The sequence below is a fragment of the Alosa sapidissima genome, chromosome 22, assembly GCF_018492685.1.
Source record: "Alosa sapidissima isolate fAloSap1 chromosome 22, fAloSap1.pri, whole genome shotgun sequence".
In the NCBI taxonomy this organism is placed as follows: domain Eukaryota; kingdom Metazoa; phylum Chordata; class Actinopteri; order Clupeiformes; family Clupeidae; genus Alosa; species Alosa sapidissima.
In genome coordinates this window covers 28,138,437-28,161,407 of record NC_055978.1, presented here as the reverse complement: position 1 = coordinate 28,161,407, position 22,971 = coordinate 28,138,437, and the positions used below count along the sequence as shown (strand labels likewise).

General features: G+C 42.4%; 1 protein-coding gene across 1 annotated transcript; it reads left to right on the top strand.

The window, feature by feature from the left end:
• The first annotated feature begins 286 nt into the window (after positions 1-286).
• On the top strand, positions 287-22,220 carry cerk (ceramide kinase). Its single transcript, XM_042078753.1, has 13 exons — positions 287-683; positions 7,191-7,328; positions 7,571-7,693; positions 8,990-9,115; positions 11,863-11,929; positions 12,251-12,396; positions 14,186-14,260; positions 14,960-15,112; positions 15,216-15,321; positions 15,511-15,608; positions 16,806-17,011; positions 17,927-18,150; positions 19,670-22,220. The coding sequence occupies exons 1-13, from the start codon at positions 533-535 to the stop codon at positions 19,755-19,757; spliced, it is 1,701 nt and encodes a 566-aa protein (XP_041934687.1). The 5' UTR covers positions 287-532; the 3' UTR covers positions 19,758-22,220.
• The last annotated feature ends 751 nt before the right edge of the window (positions 22,221-22,971 follow it).

The following is a 22,971-nucleotide window of genomic DNA, read 5'->3' as shown; positions in this document are numbered from 1 at the left end:
GAAATGGAATGAAAAAGTTCATGGCAGACAAGGGCGGCAGCAGCTACATAAACGACACATGCACTGGATTGTTTTTATCCATACACCGTGGTACACCAAAAATACTGCAGGTTCTTTAATATTCCAGTGGATGAGTGTTTTCACAAAAGGAGACTGTCATTGATACAGATACAAAGTGGACATGGTTATTCCACAGGTTATTCAATTATCGATGGAATTGTTATAGAAGGCAATTCAAGAAGGAGTTTTGACAGGTTTGCTCCTCCCATATGATTACGCAATGACGTCACGTCTGAAACCCTCTTCGCCTGCTTTTGCTCCGAGAAAACCGCTAGAACTACGTGGCTAATCAAAAACGCAACGCGTGAGACGAGCAAATAAGGTTAATATCGAATGTAGATCCGGTGTACAGTGAACACGGTGATTGATTTCAGAGACATGCAGCTCATCACTTCACAAATGGGGGAATGTAGATAACAAACGTTCTCTCCATCCTATGCCATTTGCTGGGACTCGATAAAGTAGCTAGCTAATGGAAAAGCCACCAAGACTACTGTTATCGCGGCTATGGCTGCAAAACAGGGTATACGATGTCACTTTAAACAGCGTTGTTTTCGCCTGGAAGGAGACAGAACCTAACAAAAAACGTCCACCAGGAAGCAGCTGGAACACCTGCAAAGCTGGTAAGCTAACGGTTGGTCAAATATGCATCGCATACCGAACAATTCCTTTGTTATGTGCGATGAGAAAGGAGTTGAGGCAGCGAGTGAAATAAGCAAGTTAATGCTTTGATAACATTGCAGTGAATATCGTTTTCCAAAAAAACAACATGTCACAACATACATTATAAGAAATAAAGTCAAGATAATCTAATAATAATAATTTTTTTTGCACGTATTAGCCAATGATCGATGTAGAATTTGTGAAAGTAGACAGCTGTCAGATAAGTCCAGCCTACCACTTTAGTCACCACTACGCTGTTTTTCCCCCTTTTACAATGTAAAATATCAAATTCACATTAAAGATACGTATGTTGAATAACTAATGCATAACTAACTTACTGCATCATGCTCATGCTCAGAGTAACGTTATTTCTCAGAGAACAAAACCATTTATGCATGACATTTATTTATTTGGAAGGCATGACTTTATCGGGCAATTTAAGTCATGCTTGCGGTCACCAGCAGTTCATTTTGGAGTGTCCTTGTCTCTCGAAGGCCTCTGGCTCACTCGCTCTCTAGTTTCTCCTGAGATAGTAGCTTCTCACCACAAAGCTAGGCTAGGCATTGCCAACAATAATTATGCTGCTTTGTAGGCCTACTTTGCTTTGTTAAGTCCATCTGAAATATGTTGCACAGGTATATTCCATACTTAATTTGCCTGTGTAAGAACCATTATTATTGTTATAGCCAGCCATTATTATTGTTATACTGTTATTGGGATACTGGGCTACTGGGGGACACATTGAAGCTCTTTATCATGGACTGTCACACCTATGGTGTGACCCTTCAGCCAACTCCACTATCCAATATTGACGTTTTGTGACTTGTTGTCCTTTGTATAGTTTTCCATAACTCACTAGTTCCTCAACAGTCAGACAAGATAAAGATTAGCAGGGCATCTGATGCTAGTTGAACGAGATTCTGGAAAGAAGCGTCTTTATCTCACTATGCATTTTGGCAGTAAAATTGACAGCAGTAGTAGCTTTCTCTTCAGATCCACCAGACTTTAGTTGTGAAGTTGTAATGGACAGACAGACTCTTAAAGACACACAACATCAACCCAGGGCTAATAGCCTGGCTAGTTGACTTTAACCTCCAGACCCAAAGGGTTAAAGTTAATGGTGTTTTATCTGACAATCTTTTATCTTCTACTGTCTCCCCCCAATGATGTTCCTCTCCCCTCTCCTTTTTGTTTTATACACACATTAATGCCATTCATGATATGGTGGAAGTCAGGTTTTTACTTTTGCAGACAACTCTGTCATTGTATAGTGAAGGATTTTAATGATGGGCGCTCCCTTTTAAACATAAATGTCTCCGAGGCACAATAATTGTTAGCAAGCTATGTTTTGAATTACACATTGATGCTGTTTACAAACACAAGTGCCAAAGCCCATCAGCGCATGTACTTTTATCGTAAACTGAGGAATTTTAACATTGACTCCACTTTTATGAGAATGTTTTATTCCTGCTTTATTGAGTCTATTTTAACCTTCTGTTTTATCTTCTGGTTTGGTTCTCTGTCCATAAAAAAAATGTCAGGACATGTGGCATGATTGCAGGCATCAACTTCCCCTCTCTCTCCCACATGTGTTTATGTATGTATTATTGTGTTTTAGACATAGTGACAAAACACATAACAATACAGTAAAACATGAAATACCCACACATGCTTCAGAATTAGTAGCACCTATGCAATCTCAGAAAGCATTGGAAAACAAAGAGGTACAATACGTTCAACTTTTAAACAATCACTTGTCCCAAAAACGCTACTAAGTAATCTAGGCCCTACACTAAAAAGAGAAATGGCAATGCCATGGGTTGTTGACACTTACAGTAGATTGTCGTCACTGCACATTTGTATGAGGTTGGGATTGGGTTCAGATCATAATATTTGTTTTATGTGTATGATTGGACATTACATTGGTAACCCAGTGAGCATGGTATGCCAGACTGAAATTAGACATTCTGACTACAAGGGTGATGTGTTTAATTACCACTCAAATTTTAACTGGTCAGCCCGTCAAGCCTGTTGCACAACTAGCCAAGGTCAGTTAAGAGAAAATACCAGCTGGTGTTTTCCAGGCCTCATACAAACAAATGAGTTGCTGAGCTGGCATAGGGCATAGGGAAGCTTGGATGTAAATCTGTTGACCCCGGTTCGTGCTAGACCGTAATAGGACTGCAATCACCATTTTTATCCCGTTTAAACCTTGACCCCATTAATCATTGCAAAGTGGGCTGAGAGGTATTATAAAAAATCACAAATAGTTAGTACTTCAGTAGCATAATAGTTAGTACTAGTACGCTTTCTTCAGAGAGACTCTTGTTTTTGAATCAACCCAAGTACATGTTACTTTGGCTTTATGAACAGTGTAAGATAATGTTGTAAAATAAATGTGTGAACTATGAGACCTTGACCTTTATATGTTCCTGAAATACAATGCTACCTTTTAAAGATTTAGAGGTTTGCCCAAGGGCTAGTTGATTGGGGTAGGGTTTCCTTCCTTCTCTGAAAGCCTTACTTTTGGTTAGTAATAGAAAATGTAAGCAATCTCTAAGGTTTGGCCATCGGAGAGTGAAACTTACAGTGCTGTCATCCATTCAGTAGAACTTTATTATTACATACTTTTTTTTATTGTTCACTAGTCATGACGAAATGTTTACGCCACTCTGTTTGCTCTCTGGTCCAGACTGTTTCTGGAAGTGTCCGGGGCTCCTTTAAGACCTGCTTTGTGGTAGCCACAGCCAGGTAGTTTCCTGTCAATGTTGACGGCTTAGTGCAGTGTGTACTCAAACCATCTGTTATGTAGCCGGTCTCCTCTGTTTTACAAAAGACTCTCTGTGGCAGTAGACATAAGAATGGGAGAGACAACTGAACAGTGGAAGGATATGACCTGTCCTTTATTCATCTCTGGTGATTGAGTGCATGGGGTGGAAGGAAAGAAGAGACTGAACAAACACTGTTTACAGAGAGAGAATCTAACCTATTCTGTGATGTACTGCAGGCATGCTGCATAAGGTGACACATGCTCCTCCCAACTGGACTTGTGTTTGTGCTTGCTGTTTCCTGGTGATGTGTACCTGGAAAGCCAGGGTTTGTATTTCTTGTCATGCTCCCAGCACAACCTCACGCTGTGGGTACACTGATTATGCGTTGGGCTATGCTCAAGTTTTAAGTTTGGATATCCCTGACCAAATATTAATCTATTCCTTATGCTGTGATGGCATGCTCCATGAACTTTTTCAAACTTTGTCACAATCTTTTTCACTCAATGAAACACCAAAAGCATGTCTCCAGTCTTATTTAGAGGACATAACCAGGAATCCTGATATTCAACATGCCTTTGGACTGAAGGAGATGTTTAACTTGTTGGGAAGCTTATTTGTGTCAAAGCTCAAATTCGCTTTGGCTAATCAAAGTCTAATCTGTAATCTGTAAGACTGCCAAAGAAATTTATATTATCACCCAAGTACCTGATATTTGATACCATTGCCTTAGTGTTGTTTTGTTTTGATGTCATTATTCACTCATTTTAGTTGTCATGTCCCATGACATCTTTGCAGGGAACATTCAAGAACCTGGATCTGAGGAAATTGGCTATACTGTATGGGTCGGTGTGTCATATGTACAGGAAGACTTAGGATTTGCCAAGGATTTAGGTCTAGATTAAGAGGGCCTGCTTGTGTTTTGTAATACGTTACTCTAGTATCTTATTATCTTAAAAGGACACCTCTACGGTTGTTCATTATGTCCATCTAGGTAAACATTTACTTCATGCCTGACCTAGAGACACCCGCTGGGATGGGCTTTGACTGGGATGCATTGGAATGTCCGTCATTGTTCTGTGGCATTTCCTCTGACCTCATAAAGTGCTGTTGTGTATTATGTGTTTTCTTTTAGTTGAAGTCTCCATTATGCTCATTTCCCCAACACCACAGACTTCAAATAAACCCTACACTGTACATTTACCAATCATTTAAGATTCAAGTTCATGTGAGTTGTCCGATACAATATTGTGAATTCCTGGCTCCACCAAACATGCTCAGTCAGGGAACTATTGACTCGCCACCATGTATCTTTCCAGCAACAGAACAATGAGGCTTACTGCACCTCCCACTATCTGCCAGAGCAAAATGTCTAAATATAGAATAAGCAGCTTAAGGATTTTGGAAAGAAGACGTTTGGCTGTTAGTTGATTTATTAACATATTATTAAAAAGTATTTTGAAAGTCCCGCGCTAAGAGAAAAGCTGAAATGTCTTGAATGGCTTTGTCCTAGTGTCATTTATCATTGCATAACCTCGGGCATCACCTCAAAGTCAAAGTGTACTGAAATATCTGCTATTTAATGGGTGTTCCTTGTTGTTGATAAGGTAATAGTAGTTTCCAGCATGTCTGATGGAGCAGTTCCAAATCCCTCACATACTCTGTGGTTGCTGTTACCTAAGAGATTGAAACATTGATGTGAACAAAGCAACTAGTCAGTTAAGATTCTTGTTTCTCAGTTTCACAGAGAACAACTTACGATTAATTAAAGATCCTACTTTGCTATTTTTGTTTCAATAGCAACAGAATGAAGGAATAGCCATTTTGATGTCTCAACCCTTAAGCACTAGCCCCGGTCCAGCCTCTCTTTTTGAAAACCCCTTTTTGCTTCATGTGGCACTGGTGAGTCACTGTTGCAAAAACAGGCCAAAGCAAGGCTACTGTCACATGCTTCAGCATACACTGGCAGGGCTGCTGTTTTGAATTGCTACAATTCCATTTCAGTGGCAGTTTATGACAGTTCAAGTTTGTTAATTCACAGAAGAGAAATGAAATGGTCCATGTTTTGAGCTTGAATCTATTTTCAGAATGGCAGATTGAGTGTATGAACGCACATGGCTTATGAAGCATGGCTATCTGTAGTTAATTTTAAAAAAGTAACTTCAGTAGTAGGCCCATCAGCAAGCTCAAAAGCTTGATGGCTGAACATCAATAAAGTTTAATATAGTTCATTTTAAGGTGCAGTCCATGCTTCTAATTGCATACACTTTTTGTCAAATTCAGCAAATTACCTCCCTGTGTCCTCTAGCTGTCTGTACTGGTGCTTTAACCCATTCACGCTGGATGCTGCTTGACGCAACATTGACCCTCCCGCTGGATGCTGCGTAGCGCAACATTGACCCTCCCGCTGGATGCTGCGTAGCGCAGCATGCTTTTTATTTCATGTTTCTAGGTGCTACAGAGGCTTAGATATTAAATTTTGGTAGACGTTGACAATTTTTAGTATGTTTTCAGAAAACCCTCAGGAAATAAGGTTATTTATTCTAGAATGCCATAGGATTCTATAGGCGTTTTTAGCAAGCATTTTAGAAGTAAATGGGTTAAATAGGAAACAAAGTGGCTCAGACCCAGCCAGCCCTAAACAGTTCCACTCTATATCTATAGCTCCACTCCCTATGGTTCAACTTGCTCGCAACCTGCTTAAGGACCACGAAAGGGAGAGATGTGATTTGATTAGCCGTTGAGGGAAAATATCAACGTCCTTTTGCAAAACCAAAATGAAATTGTGGACTGCATCTTCAGCAGAAAGTTTACCCCATTTCAAGTGCAGTCAGGGTTTATCATGGTTTTGCATCGCTTTACTGCACCATATTGAGCTTTGTGCTTATTGACTGTTGAACACATCTGCAGTTTGAAAGCTCTTCAGATAGCTTTGGGTTTTGATGATGGATAGATCACTTTATTGATCCCCAAATGGAAATTGCAGTGTGGCAGCGGCAGCAATTCACATAGGCCTGAATCACAAAACACACATAACTTGCACAAAACTGACAACTAGGTAGGTGAAAAAAACACCAAAAGAGGACATTTTGGCTCGTTGCTAGGCATCCTGTCCTAGTTGGCAGCTCAGTGCAGCGTGCACCCTGGCCATCTGCTCTGCAGTCAGTCTCGTATGTTCTACACTAGACACTCTGGCAGTGAGAATGGTGGCCAAAACTGAATATGCTGACAAATGATCTGGCTTTTCTTTTAGTCTGCTCTGCTATTTACAGTGGTGGTAGAATAGCACACAGGAAGCGGTTGAACAAGCGCAGTGCATGTGGTGGAAACCTGCACTGTAATGTTGTAAACATGTTATATAACACATGAGAAAAGCATGCTCCCCTCCCCCAGCTACTGTGTCTATGATAGAGTAGATGCTGCATTTCCCTGGTGATGAAGGCTATGCATGGAGGGCCTGGGTTTACATTCTCCCCCCATGCTGCAGTACTGCCTCACTCTGCCAGACTGCCTTGTGTTAGGTTGAAGACATTGACTGTTGAATGGAATTTTTTCATAGTGAGCCAAGTAGTCCATTTAAAAGACTTATATCACCCCTGCAAGGTCACACAGACAGAATTTGGCCATCTTGAGTTTAGTCTTATTTCACATTTAGAGTCATGGCTGGAGGCCATTAACATTTGCTGCTGTCTCTTTCAGCTGGCAGCCACAGTGTTCCTGTGTGCGAGATAATAGCTGTCCAGGAGACAGCCGAGGAGGGTCAGAAGAAGAATGCTGGGAAATGGCATAGAGTTCCCCGTAGCCCTGAGGAGTCCTATCAGCCGCCGGCATTTACAGGTACAGTATGCCAAAGATGCCGCTCCGCTGTACCGATGCTAATCTATGCCTGTCTCATGAGGGCCAAGCCAGTGGACATTTGATCTGTTCTGTCCACAAAGACAGATGGTGATCAAGGTGATCTCTCACCTAGTTTCTTAAGTTGGTCCTCCTCACTCATCTTCTCACATTCCTTTATTTCTTTCCACTGTCTATCTCTGATTCCTATTTCTTTTTTTTTTTCTTTGTCTGTCTGTCTTCAGTATTCTATGTGGACAGAAGCAGACAGCACCGCTGGCGATGCAGAAGTGTCACTTTCCATTGTCCAGACTGGGGACTCTGTCAGCAGTGGATCCAGACCATAGAGGAGCAGCTCTTTCTCTTGAGTAGGTCTTCTCTGCTTTTCCATAATGTCAGATCATCCTGATTCATCTGTCTCCATTGTCTCTCTGAATATCATTGTTACAGTTTGCGCTCATGTGAATAGTGTAAGCTAAAACAAATCTACACCAAGATGAAATGAAATATTCAATACAATGAAAGAAATGCATAATACACAGTGTCTCAAATGATCTTGTCATCATATTACTAGAGTATTGCAGTAGACTCCATTCAGTACATATGTTGACCAGATCCTTGGTTTCTCTACTGAAATGGGTATTCCACTCATTTGCCATTAACTTAACATTTATGAGAACTGTGTCCTTACTTTTGTGTGCTTAAGGCTATGGGGATGCATGTAGCATGTAGAATAACTCATGGCATAGGACTATTTCTCTGATAACACTTTTGTCACTTTTGTATCGGTTGCCATAGTGGAGTAGTAAAGTTTTTCCAGAATGTCACGTTCACTATATTCATGGCTGGAGTTAATGTCATGAAGTATAGGCTTTTCACTGCTGTAATACTCTACCATCCCAGTCTAGTGGGGACACATTTGGCAAGGTGAGGCTTAAATGTCAGGTTTCTAAAGATAACTCAATGTTGAATTCCCACCAAATCCTTAATCCATAGCCTATAAAAAGGTTGACTTGATCCACTTGAAGCGCTGAAAGAGAAAATTATGTCCACAAGACAAGACATGCAATTGTTTATCTAATTAAAACCGCTTTCTTTTCTGAAGTAGGTAGAAAGGGAGTATTGCAGAGTTCAGTTGTGATGATATATTATCATGACATGCTGCCATACTCTTCTATCTGTTTCTAGAATATGTTTATGTCTTTGGGCATGAAGCAAAGGCAGGAAATTACATTAGAAAATTAAATTTAAAACCCCGTTAAAGAGTTGCCATATATGAAAGGTAGAGTTCTGCTTACAGGGTTTCATGTATGAGTAAATGGGTTCATATCTTATTTTGGCACTGTGTCGTGTGGCTGATATGATATAATTCTGTGCTCTATACTGTGTGCAATTGCTAGTCTAGTCTCTGTCATTTGGCATTTTTGCCATTGTGTTGGAAAATAATGACAGACTTAGTCCAGAATCCTATCTTGTTTTTGCACATGCGCTCTCTCCTCTATTCATCAATTGGAGAAACTCAGTCGGCCATGTTTTTCAGGGAGAGATGACACAAAGTTTGTTGGTTAATGAAAGCGTCATGAGGGTGCCGTCAGACCAAAAAATGCTGCTGTCAAACAAATTGTCTCGCATGTAATGACCGTGTTTCTGTCCTCACTGTGCAGCCTACAGACCGAAGCGCTTGCTGGTGTACGTCAATCCCTTTGGAGGAAAACAACAAGGGGAGCGGATTTACGACCAGAAAGTTGCCCCAATCTTTTCCCGTGCCTCAATTTCCACTGATGTGATTGGTGAGCTCCTGTTATTCGCCTGCATTAACATTTAAATAAAAAATGAGGTTTTATCACCTGCAAATAGATCTTTGTTGGCAAATGGCCTTGCCTTCCAAACACCCTCGAGAATATGATCTTATTTTAAAGCTCTAGCCGTCAGTCAGCCTCAGTAATGGAAGTTTCGATGGTTGATAAGGATTGAAATCCCAACACATTAGATTTTTGGCTGTGGTTTCTTGAAAGCCATAGATGGTTCTGGACACTAGCATCATGCAATCTTGGGGAATTGGACATTTTACATTTGGCATATTTTCTCTCCCATTTTTATTCCTGATGATTTTTTGCTGCACATCAAATGAACTAAGCATATTCACCAAATGGAGGGATTCACTCCCTATATAACTGTTTAAATGAAATGGAATCTGACTCCACCAGTTTATCTATACCAGCTGCCTATCATCTGATGGAGTAGGGGCATTTCTGTGAAGAAAAAAATATAAATGACCACATCACCATAGCATTTCCAGTTATCTTCACAGAGGTTCATACATAGATTCATGCATATTGAGGTATGCACATACATTGAAGGTTACGTACAAAAGTAAAATTGGCTGACGCTTAATTTGGCAGTAGAATCTAACTGCCATTTTTTCGCACAGTACTGCAGTACTTCAATAAGAAGACACAAAGTATAGCTTGCAGAAAGGGAGCCTGAAAACTCATACTGTACATATTACACACATAACATACATTTAATTTCCTTAAATAACTCTGGCATTATTCAGAAAAGTAAAAATATTCTTCATATGTCAGAACACTGTATTCTTATTGCATTTGGAATTTGCTTTTTGTGTAATGCCGAATGAACTCAGAACTTTTTATCCTCAAATTGAAGACAGATAAACTTAGACATTGAACATCACCTGGAGCCAAAAACCTAGTCCTGACTTGTGCAAACTTAATTCGGCCTACACAAGTCATGTTACTATGACAACTACTTTCCTTGACATCTCACCTGGCTGGAATGTGGACATGCAGATGTGACTGGTCTTATCAAAATAGAAATCTTGTAACGCTACATGCTGTAGAAGGCTGAACAGCTCATGGGATTATGTAATGTGCACTCAGAAAAAAAGGGACCGCACTTTGCATATATGTGTTTTATTGCACAGACGCGTTTCGGCTTAGCGCCTTCCTCAGTGTGCTCAAGTGGATACATATACAACCTCACTTATTTATACCCACACCCACATACACTCCCACGTAATCAACCAATGGTGATGCAATAATTCAATTAAAATGGTCCATTGCTTCTTCTGTTAATAGAAATCACATCATGCACAGGCCATTTACACCAATAGCACTTTTACAAAAGACATTTTTACAAAAGACATTTTTTACAAGAAACAAGTCAAAGATAAGTCTTCATTCATTCCATTAGGTGTGCATGTATTCAAGTTAAATATATACCACGCCTCCCTCTGTAGAAGGCGGTTCTCACGGTCCCCTCCTCTATTAGGCTGATTGACAGTCTCCAAGCCCATAAACCTGAGTGAGTTAACATCATGACCTGCAGAATTAAAATGTTTTGCAACCGACGATTTTTCGTCATTCTTTCTGATGTTCGACTTATGCTCACAGATTCTGGTTTTTAATTGACGTTTTGTTTTACCCACATACAATAGCCCACAAGGGCACGTCAACAGGTACACAACAAAAGAGGTTAAGCAGGTAATTCTGCCTTTTACTTTGAACGTCCTGTGGGTGCTTGGATGTGTAAACGATTTTTCAGTCAGCATAAAGTTGCACGTTACACAATTAAAACACTTGAAGTTGCCGTCTGGGATTTTAAACGAAAGACGTAGCGGGCTTGGAGCAGGGAGATATGACTGTACGAGGCGGTCTCTTAGATTGGATGCTCTTTTGTAGCAGAATCGCGGGGGATCTTGAAAAACATGACCAATTGTTGGATCACTACTTAACATATGCCAATGACGTTGTACAATGTGTTTCAATGTATTAGATATGTTTCCATAGGTCGACACAAAGGTGATTGGAGTGTTTGTGCTTGTGGTCGGTCTATGTGCTCTAGAAGTTATTACGTTAGTGCGTTGGGTGTTGCGCACACGCTCAAGACAACCCTGTTGTAATGTACTGTTATATCCCCTGTGTGAAAATCTTTGGCATATCTCTCCTGCTTGTCGTTCAAAAGCCTCATTGCTGTCACAAATACGGCGTACTCTTAGTAACTGACTATAAGGTAGACTGCGTTTCAGTGCTGGCGGGTGGAAACTCCGGTAATCCAGTAACGCATTGCGATCTGTGTCTTTTCGGTAGATCTCAGTGTGTAATGAGGTGTCCTCCTTCCTGACCAGTACATCCAGAAAGGCTATGGCTTTGTGGTCAGAGTTTGAGGTAAACTGTATGGACGGCAGTCTAGTGTTGGCATAAATGTTAAAAGCTTCCAACTCCTCTTGTGTCCCTTTCCATATAAAAAATACGCCATTCAAGCAACATTTGAAAGTCTGGTACAGGTATATTGATGACGTATTTTTTATACGGCCCACACACATGGAAGTCTACTTAGTAGAGAGAGTTCTGCATTTCCCACCACAGTGAAGACACTCTTCCCTTTCTGTACATCGCAATGCACTGTGGGCACATTGTGTAGACACAATAGACAAAGGAATACCATGGTTTTAATTCAGATCTCATGCCATATTTTATATGCATACTAAACTGTCTTCTATCATTTGTTTCCATAGTTACAGAGCGAGCTAATCATGCAAGGGACCACTTGAAAACAGATGCTGATCTTAAGAAATATGATGGGTATGTTCTGGCTCCTTTTTGCGATATCTCTACACTCCTGTGGGATCTTAATTTGCAGAGGGAGATTGTTTTCCCTTATTTGACAGACTAAATTTCCATTTCAATGCATATCAATACACCAACTCAATATTTATTGCTAATTCCTGCAAGGATAGTGCGGCTGAATACTAATTGAGTTTTGATGAGAAAATACTGGGATGCAACATAAAAATGAATTACAGGTCATACACACAAGTCTCAGAGCTAGCTTGTCCATTTATAAGGCTGCAGGTCCTGTCCAATCAAACAGTAAACTAATCAATGTTATCTGATTCTCCACAGTGTTGTTTGTGTTGGCGGTGACGGCATGTTCAGTGAGATTGTTCATGGCCTGATATCAAGGACGCAGTGCGACTCAGGCGTGGATCAGAATTGTCCAGAAGAGACTCTTGTCCCGTGTGACATTCGGATTGGCATCATTCCCGCAGGTGAGTCCAAGCCACTTACCTGCAACCCAAACACAGCAGGACATGATGAGAGAAATTCTGACCCCCCCATCATACATCAGAGTTTTTCTCCCCCTGTGGCTAAGCTACAGCAGGGATCTAGGAGCGCAACAGGCCTGAGCGGCCTCCTCAATCCATCACTCAAAATTCCATTACAGGCCACATGTTGTGTGGCATTTTCTAAATCATCATAAATTCCACTGCTATGACATAAATGACCCAACTGGACCCAACAGTAGCATGCTGGAGAATGATCACAGGAGATTAGTCTGGTGCCTTGCAGTGGGGGGAAAGGCGCCCTGTCAACAACCGAATCATCTCTCTTCACAGGGTGAAAAAAAACAAATACATCTTCCGTCTCTTGTCAGGGCAGATGAGTTGACTTAAATACTGAATTTAGCAGACAGATAGCAGCTTCTCTAGTGCTCTTAGAAAGCTTGCCTGTATGTGTACAAGGCATGAGACTTCCATTTTAGTGTGCGTGTGCGTGTGCGTGTGTGTGTGTATTAGTATCTGTCAACAAACTGACAACGTTAGGCTAGATTCGTCCCAGTTGATCATTACATGATTCTGTATCAATATGTTCAATGGAAATGTTTTAAAAGCTGTACTAAATGTGTCAGTCTCACTCAACATTGCAGGAAGTACTGAAAGTCCTTGCAAACAGCACCTCTGACAGATTACACCACACATTTATCACCATATCACATTATGCGATATAACAGTTTACAAATGAATATGACAAGCTGGATACCTGATTGGATTGTTAAAACCTCCGCTGTTTTCAAAGGCCTTATCATAAAGGCTAATTCTGTCCATTCACGGTCTCTTATCTCAGCTCTCAGATATGAGGTAAACTCAGATATTTCCTCGGTTTTCTTTTTTTTTGACGGTGTGTTCTCTCATAATTCATACACACACAACTTTTCAAAAAGATCTTGATAGATATGACTTAGTTAGCGTCAGTTGCAAATTTAAATTCAAACTTGAACAGTTTAAAATGCTGTTCAACACAGTTGTGTGCTGCGTGACCTGTGGTAGCCTGCAGTAACTTCCTCCTGTGTTTGGTTTGTGTGTGTGTTTGGGGAACTGTGTGGCTATGCTCCACTGCACATCATCGTTCTCACAGCTCCATCTCTGTTCTCATCTCAGGCTTCTTCAAAAAAACAAACTCCCAACTGAAAACATTTTTTAAAACATTTGGCAAAAAATAAACAATCTTATTGCCATTCTTTTTCATTTGGTAAATACTAGGGAATTCAATGCCCCATCTTAAAAACGCTGGTGGTTTTCATGTAATCCTCATAATAGAAAGTTGTGTTGTATATGCACCAGTTTCTACTTGCTATTATTTGTTCACCTCTTTTCTGGAAAGGAAGCCATTTGAGTGAGAGGCATTAGATTAGCATCCCGAGCTCAGGGGAGAGGAACTCATCTAAAACTCATCTCACATCTGTAAGAGGCAGAGCTGCAGTCAGACGCACTCAGACGCTGGGCTTTGTCATGGCTCTGTGAGTCAGCACCAAATTGAATCCGTTTTTCTTTATTCAAAAATGCATAGCGCTGTACACATTACGTTTGAGTTACTCAGTAATTTGGCTTCTTTGTGTGTGTCTCTATTTTTTAGTAAAGCCAACTCTAGAGACTGTCCAGATTTTTGAATTGTTATCATAACTAACTGTGCCCCCCTATGATTCTTCAGCTTTGACCTTAAATGAGAGATTTTAATGTTCTGCCTTGGCACTGACCTGTGAAATGTGTTTCAAACCAGGCTCAACCGACTGTATCTGCTATGCAACAGTGGGCGCTAATGACCCTGTGACTTCTGCCTTGCACATCATCGTGGGTGAGTAGACATCTGGACACCTGGGGCGTAGCCCTCACACCGTGGGAAGGGTTGCTCAGTGGGCCGTTCCGAGTAGAACCTGCTATACGTTATGCTTGGTTAAAACAGCATGTGTAAATGAATGACTAACCGGTCCAGTGGCGCTCACTTAATGTTGTAATTGTCATAGGTACACACTTTGTCCTTTTATGATGACATCAACTGGTGTTCAGACAAAAGGGCTCGTTGGGAGCTAATGCTATTGAATTTTGAATATTGAATATTTGAATATTGAATTTTGAATATTGAATATCTTGAATTTCCCCTTGAGGATCAATAAAGTATCTATCTATCTATCTATCTATCTATCTATCTATCTATCTATCTATCTATCTATCTATCTATCTATCTATCTATCTATCTATCTATCTATCTATCTATCTATCTATCTATCTATCTATCTATCTATCTATCTATCTATCTATCTATCTATCTATCTATCTATCTATCTATCTATCTATCTATCTATCTATCTATCTATCTATCTATCTATCTATCTATCTATCTATCTATCTATCTATCTATCTATCTATCTATCTATCTATCTATCTATCTATCTATCTATCTATCTATCTATCTATCTATCTATCTATCTATCTATCTATCTATCTATCTATCTATCTATCTATCTATCTATCAATCAATCAATCACGTCTGCAGGAGACTCCCAGCCTATAGATGTCTGTTCGGTTCACCACAACAACACATTCCTCAGATACTCTGTCTCTCTGCTGGGGTATGGTTTCTATGGAGATCTGCTGATAGACAGCGAGAGGAAGCGCTGGATGGGTCCGACTAGATATGACATCTCAGGTAAAGCAGCGACGGCAGCAGCAGCACAAGAGCAGGGGAACGCAGCACTCTTCCCAGCCTCCTGGAGCTAGGACCTTGACATGTTTTTGTATCTCTGTTGTAGGTGCCAAGACATTTCTGTCACATCACTACTATGAGGGAACAGTGTCTTTCCTACCAGTCACAGACAATGTGGGATCTCCAAGAGACAAGTTTAGATGCCGATCGGGGTAAATATATTATTATTTATCTGGCCATGGTGTTGGTGACTCATACCTCGCTGGCATTGAGAGACGGTATTTATTTCATCTGTGTCCAGCCCCCTGACAGCCGGTGGCTATTACTGTGCATATTTTAGAGGTGAACTCTGTTCAATACTGTTGCTAACATTAGACCCCTATCGCATCACACGCTTACAGATGCCACATCTGCCAGCACAGCGGACACCTTCCTTTGGAGGAGAAGCAGATATGTGAGCAAGAGGAGGAGGAGGGGGAGGACAGTGTGTCAGAGATTGGTGAGGAACCAGAGTCTGCTCTGCCTGTTACACGCTGATCACGTCACAGTTCCCCACTGGGGACGTTCTCTGGTCCACCCACACACATATATATACACACACACACACACACACAGAGGGAGAGAATCTAGAGAGGACTGGGTAAATAAAACAGCTGCATCATCCTCCTTAACCAGTGCCACGGGGTATTCCCTAACACACTGTCTGCAGATAAGGCACATTTTCCACTCACAAGCGTGGTGTCGCCATCTGTCCGAGCCGCTGTCGCCCCATTCATGAACACGAGGCCAAACAGCGAGAGCAACCCAGCCAGTGATTCACACAGCCAGGGCCTCGGCCCACCGGGCCTACTGCAGACCAACACAGCACATTATCATCCCCTCCCAGCACCCTCTAGTCTACACAACACACAGCCTCCCTTGAAATGAGAAAGGGAGTGTGGGGGGGGGAGTTGTCGCATGAGTGCAGCTTCCATTTGTTTATTTTCAAAGCCACAGATAAGTGGTGTTTACAGAGAAGCGCAGAGTCCTTGCCGGCCCTAATTGGCATCCACACATGTTAATTTTCCCGGGCATACTCTCTTGGCTGCCTGGAGCTGTGATCCTCTGGGGAGAGAGGGAGAGGCGAGGCAAGTGCCCTCTTAATCAGGGGAATAGGGCCTCTGCCATACTTGGCTGCATTTCTGCCTCCGTCACTCTGACTAGTGTTAGTGTTCAAATCTCCAACAACTGTTAAGGCAATGGGGCAAAGCTTTGTCACTTTGTGCAAATGAGACACCTCCCCCACCGCCACCACACCACCACCACCAAATGTAAATGTGTCAATTGAAGGCAGGAAGCCATTGTGAGTTTGTGAAAATTCCTCCAATTTGTACGTTTCAGTGTTTGAGCAGTAGTTTCCAATTAAACTGTGTTTGCCTTTTTCTTTTCCTGAAGCCATCTAAAATTGATGAGTTTCCTTCATGAGTTTGTTTTATGATTCTGGAAGAACATGAAACCTTCTGATTATTATCCATTGTCCAACTTTCATTTAATGCTACTCGTGGAGGATCATTTACAAAGGGGCCTGTTTCTAATTTCATCTTGACATGAGCACAGTTACCTGGTGCTTAAGCTTTCAATCATTAAGATTTGTAAAGGCTGATTGGAAGATATCAGACACGGCTGTCTGAGTTGATCATTTCTTGTTCCGTGTTAGGACATAAGGATGTCTGGAGAGTTATTCGGGGGAAGTTCTTGGCCATCAACGCTGTGAGTATGAGCTGTGCTTGTCCAAGAAGCCCCAAAGGCTTGTCACCAGCTGCACACCTGTCCGATGGCACCACTGACCTCATCCTCGTCCACAAATGTTCCCGCGTGAACTTCCTACGCCACCTGCTACGCCACACCAACAAAAAAGACCAGGTACGTGCTTCAAATGTGAATTAACGGAGCTCTTGTGTTGTATAACTGCTCAAACCTTTAGTTTCAAATCAATATATCCAATATAAGTCAAGTTGTAGTAGTTTAAGTAGAGATCTTTAAGCATTAGTTCAATCCAGTGAGATCCCAAACCATCTCTGTGGAATGGCATATATGTTTGGATGTATCTTAGTAAGTGACTAATGAGCTCTAAAATCAGTTTGACAGAAATGTGGGGTGCCTCTCTGGTCCAGAGGAAAGAAACAGTTGATGTGTTTAGACCAGGGAAATGTTCCCGGCACTCTCAGAGCTCAGGGTAAGGGAGACGCGTCTCTAGGGCTGCATGTGCCAGAGATGACTCAAGCCTATCTCACAGATCAAAGGGGGAACTGCTGCCTGCTGTGCTTGCTAAACCAATGGCTGACTCTGCCTTTTTTTTCCCCCTTTTCTTTTTATTAATTAGGGTTCACCTCAGTTCAGGCGCACTGCCTAGTCACTTATCGTAAATAAAATAATAGCCTCACAGGTATATAGACATCGAGGAAGTACGGAAGAAAGGCTCACAACTTAAGGGAAGTGCAGGAGACGCCAAAAGGCTTCAAAGGGCTTTGCAGCTTTTTTCTACCATATAGATATTTGAACACAAATAGCAAGGCGTGGGCATTAAATATATTCATTGTTTGTCCAAAGGCCTCATAAGCAAACATCTCACATGAAAACAAAAGGCGGATTCATAAAGTGAGCGTGATTGGGAATAAATTGCTCTCACTCTCAAAAGAGATGAGCCCTGTGGCGTAGGGTAATACCCAGAGGCTTCTCTGCACCCATGACTGAGCTGTGCTGCACTCCGAGTCTTCTCACTTCCTCTTTCTCCTCTCCTCTCCTCTCCCCTCCCTCGCTCCCTCCCTCCCTCCATAGTTTGATCACTCTTTTGTGGAGGTTCACCGTGTGCGGCGGTTCCGCTTCATGCCCAAGCACCAGGAGGTGGATTCGGAGGTGGACTCGGAGCCGGACCTGCGGGAGCGAGGGAAGGGCCTGTTCGGCCAGATCTGCCGTGACCATCCGGCTTGCGACTGCGCCCCTGCCCACAGCACCTGGAGCTGTGATGGCGAGACTCTGCCTCACACTGCCATTCAAGTCAGGTGAGCAGAAGCATTGGAGGGGGCCATGGCTGACTGCACTGTGCACTAGGCCAGAGCTGAGCCCCATTCTTCAGAGGTGGAGAACTACTCGAAAAGCTCCTGTGGGGGGGGGGGGGGGAGCTGTTAACAAGGACATGATCTCCAATTTGCTCAGCTGTAGGCTTGTTGAGGTAAACAAGGAAATTACAAGCTAACACAATAGCCTTTTCCTGCCAAGCTATTGAACACCACGAGTGACCACAATAAAAAGGCAATATCATGCGGTTACATCACCAACTTTACTTCAAAAAATCATTTGGGATCATATGATTACTTATTGGTAGTGATTGGAATAATAGGGTTGTGATTAGATGAGATGTTTTGGAACATGTTTGTCTTAGTAATAAATAGGTTAACTGCAATGATTAGCAAAGTCCTAGTAACTTATTTGTGATTTTCCTTTGGTTATGCTTATGGTATCTAATTACTGCTACTGTATGTTTTGGCTTTCTTTCATTATGTCTGGCTGAAGGAGTGACAAACATACTCTCTGGCCATCACTATCCAATTGTAGACTTGCAGATCATAGTAATTGAAAGTCTGCCACTACCAAACAACACACAGGGATACACTTACCTCAGGCAAGGCCATCCCACCTCTGTAATTAAAACCTATATCAGTCAGATGTTAGTTCAGGAAGACATGATCTGGCAACTTATCTCACATTTAGTAATCAGTGTTCAAAGGGCAGGGCACAGGGCAGCTATAAACCTTCTTTTATAGCAGTGTAGCTTGGTGCTGGTATGAACCTTGAATTTCCCAATGGGGATCAATAAAGTATCTATCTATCTATCTATCTATCTAACCTATTGATGTTTTGACCATCTCCACCGCCCTCGGTAGCTCTTAAACAAGCCCAGACACTGCCCAGTGAGATGTGGGCCTCAGCCAAAGCAGTACAAAGAGCATTCTATAGTCTGTGAGGCTGGTGTGAACACAGCTGTGGTTATCAGTGGAACATCTTTATGTAGCATGATGGCTCTCCTGAATGCATCATTTAGTTTCTGCTTCATTGTGCTTTTTCGATGATGCATGGCCGTGTAATGTCCCTAATTGAATAGCCTACCTCCGTTAAAAGCTCTACTCCCTTTTAATTAAAATGGAACTCATTTATTGGATTTTCCTCTCCAGTAATTGTTCTTCAAGTGACTCAGCAAATGAACTGTTGAGATAATTGATGACGATACTGTTGCCAAAAAAAGAAAATAATAAATGAAGCCCTGCTTTCAATATTAAACACATTGAACGATTTGATGGATTTACTGGAAAATAAACCACCTGAGTAAATGTTAATATCCTCACACTATTAACTTGGGTAATGAGTCAATGGCCCTTTATTCAATATTGTTACATTGAACTGCATCGTTAAAAGAACAATGCGCACAGAAAAAGCTTTTGGAGTGGAGGGCCAAATGGTTACCATGGAAATTGGGTTGATTCTTTTTCCGCTTGACGCTGATGTCCTACCTCTTTTTTCCAGCGCACACCGTCAGCTGATCAAGCTGTTTGCCAGAGGGATCGAGGAGCAGCCCGTCTTCGAGGACTCCACCGGCGTGTGCTCCGCGTAGACTTGCTGACCACACGCACCTCCGACATGCTGGACCATTACGGAATCTCTGAACATGGCACACTGTTACACAGCTGACCTATAGCAGCAGAAGACCATTTCTCCTCAGCCTCAGATAGCTAAGGTCATGTAGCATCACTCTTAATGCCTCCTCACAGTCTGGCATGTTGTTCTTGACAGTAATCTTGCAGCTAGTCTATTTGGACATAATTTCCATTGATAAAGGCACCATTGTGGCGTGTCTGTGGCACAGCCTGTGAGACAAAGAGTGCACTGTAGACTTCCACCGAGAAATCGGCTCCAGCTTCAGTAGAAGTGCATTTGAAAACAAGGTTTCTTTGCTCAGTGGTTTCCCCTTGTGTTTCACCTGTGGTGTGAGATGCACTGCTTCTTCTAGAAGTCGTTATTATTAGACATTAGACACATGCTCCCTGCGGAGTTTGTCTTCCTTTAACCGTGCAGTCAAGCTGGCCTTGATGTGTAGCATTGTCACCCAAAGTTTATTTTTTCCCCATCCCTCCCTAACACTTAGGAAAGTGAAAATGACAAATCAAAACAAAAAAAAAAGTAAAAACAGACACCTTCAAGGTTTGTTTTGTATGATTTTTGCCCCAGTGTTTTGTCTGTTTGACTTGAATGATACAATGTTACTCTAAGATGAAAGTTACTGCCTCTATGCCAAACATAACTTCCATTCTATTATGCCTGCCTGGGTTATGAAGCTCCTAGTATTTAAATTGAAGTAGACGTGTGTAGAGATGCATTATTTGGCTTTTAAGTTATTTTGCTGTAGTTTTGTTCACTGACAATGGTGTGACCCAAAATAAAGCACCTGGGTCCATTTTTTTAGACTTGTTTTTAGCTAATCTCAGAACGGCATGATTTCATTGCAGGAGCAGGTGAAAAGTGATTTACTGTATTTGTCAGCAGTACTTCTTGTCTTACGGACCATCAGTATTCGAGTTGGCTTCAAATTCAGAAAGGTAGATTAGTGCTCCACTAAATTGAGTAGATCTGCAAACCCCAGTGCTGTACTGTAGACTCCGGCCTGTCTGGCTGGCTCCTGAAGAGCGGGAGATGAAAGTGTGGCGTGTCTGTGGCTTAATGATGCTGCGTGGCAGGGCTCCAGGAGCACCGGAGAGCTGCCTCCAGCTTCAAACGGCTACTCTGTGTCCTCGGCACTCTTCATCTCTTGCTGTCTAATTTCTGTAATTATTGAAGAGCCCAGAAAAGCTGAGGGTTATTCTCCAGGGTGTCGCTGGGGGTTCCTGTCGTGCGTTTTGTTCCTGCACCAGTCATTGTTTGTGCTGTAATTTAAGTCTGTTTTGTTCCTTGACTCTCAGGAGACTTAAAGTAATCTGTGATTGATGTGAAGTGGAATTGCCTCCTCCGTGCTATACCATGTTGATATATTTCTGCATTTCAGAAGACTGAACATTCCATTGAATAGGGCTTGTGATTTGAGGCGGTTTATGGCTCTCAAGGTGGCACTGTTAGTGAAATATCTATGCACCCAAGCGCTGCTCCATGGTCTCATGACGGCATGCTCCAGAGAGATAATGTGGACTCCATCCCCTCAATCATGAAGCTCTGACAGGTAGATGTCTGCCCATGTTTGGGGAACACATGTAAATCACCTTCCCACCAACCTGGCTCAGCCGTTAGCCCGACACTCCCAGCGCGAGTGCAGAGTGTATGATAACATTGGCATCGGGCGATCAGCTGTCAGCAGGCTGCCTTATTTGTTGGAGGCCCTTGGCGGCGACGCGTGTAGCGCAGTGGCTTTGACGAGCCTGATCACAACGACACGCTAGGCAGCCATCTGACAGCTGCTTCTCTTGGCAGCCTCGAATCCCCCTCAATTTTTTCCCGACGCAACTCGCGCACAAATTGTTTATCCTAGTCGCCGCGAAAATCTCTCGCAGCGCAAAACCACTTGAGCGCGCGCCGTGCTGGAGTCACGGACGCACTGCCGTCAGGCTTCATTGTGCGTACAAAATCCCAAATCCATCCGAGCGGCGTGCGTGCGCACTGGCTTCTCCGTCGTAATGCAGTCTCCGTGTACAGCAGGTGGCTCGACACTCATTTATGCCACAGCGATGCAGACTGTGGTCAGGCACTTTGTAGCACATTATGGCCATTGTCATTCGTCTCTGCCCCCTGCGGTGCTGGAGATTGGGTGCGGTGTCCACTCAGCACTGTGGCTAATGTGGCAGTGCTGCTCCGCAGCAAGGTCACCCTCACACAGAGAGCCTCCTGGAAGGGGCTGAGGTAGTCAGGAACTAATGAAGGATTAGTGATGACTGAAAACAAACAACAACAACAAAAAACAACAAAAAAAACATTTAATTATGAAGGTGTTGAGATGGCACAAAATGTAATGTATGGAACCTATTAAGTTGAAGTGAAGTGTGATTGTACAATTAAAAACAAAATGCTGAATAAAAACTGACCTAGAACCAGCCATCATGTCAAGTATGTGTGTGGTGGTTTCTCTTTTTCATTGTTTATTCATTTCTTCTCCCCGAATGTGTTTTCCCCTCTCTGCTGCCACAACAGGCAGCATTAGACTGGACTGTGGAGAACAAACAGCCTCACACTGGCGTTCGGGTCAATGGATTGTTCATCTGCCCATCTATCTCCATGCAGCATTCAGCTGTTGACAGCCATTCAGTGCTTATCTGTGCTGAGGCCATACTTTCTGAGCGCAGACTTGATTAACTTTGAGATGACTGACAAGGTGAGGGGCGGAATGGCCAGAATCAGGTGACACAGCCGCCACAGCCACAGATCTGAGGATGGGTTCTCCAGAAGTTATTTCAAAGTCCCCCCAACTGATCTGGGGTCAGATTTGCACAGTCCATACATTAAGAAGATTCAGACTAATGTGACGAAATGAGTTTGGATGAGGGCTTCTGCACTGAAGGATTTAATGAATGGCGTTCACATAAATGTTCGGTACACAGTGAGAATGATGTGTGCAGAAGGCTGCGGTACTGAACCCCTGGGGCTAGCGCTGTAGTCAAGGAGGGCTTCCAGCGAATGAGCTCCATAAAGTGATGAGAGTTGGCAGGCTAAGACATTTATCCGAGGAAAGATAATAATCTCAGGGGTTCTCCCAGCGCAACGCGTAACGCCTTAGGCATAGCGACACATCAAGAATCCAATGAGCCTCTGATATCAGACAGCCAACTAATGTCGGTCCACTATGCTTT

What these genes read in the sequence shown, in the direction of transcription:
- cerk (XM_042078753.1), top strand. Translation starts at nt 533, where the DNA reads ATGGAAAAGCCACCAAGACTACTGTTATCGCGGCTATGGCTGCAAAAC. An exon ending in CTGGAACACCTGCAAAGCTG is followed by an intron (nt 684 to 7,190) that starts GTAAGCTAACGG and finishes TGTCTCTTTCAG; the next exon opens with CTGGCAGCCACAGTGTTCCT. An exon ending in CACACTGCCATTCAAGTCAG is followed by an intron (nt 18,151 to 19,669) that starts GTGAGCAGAAGC and finishes TCTTTTTTCCAG; the next exon opens with CGCACACCGTCAGCTGATCA.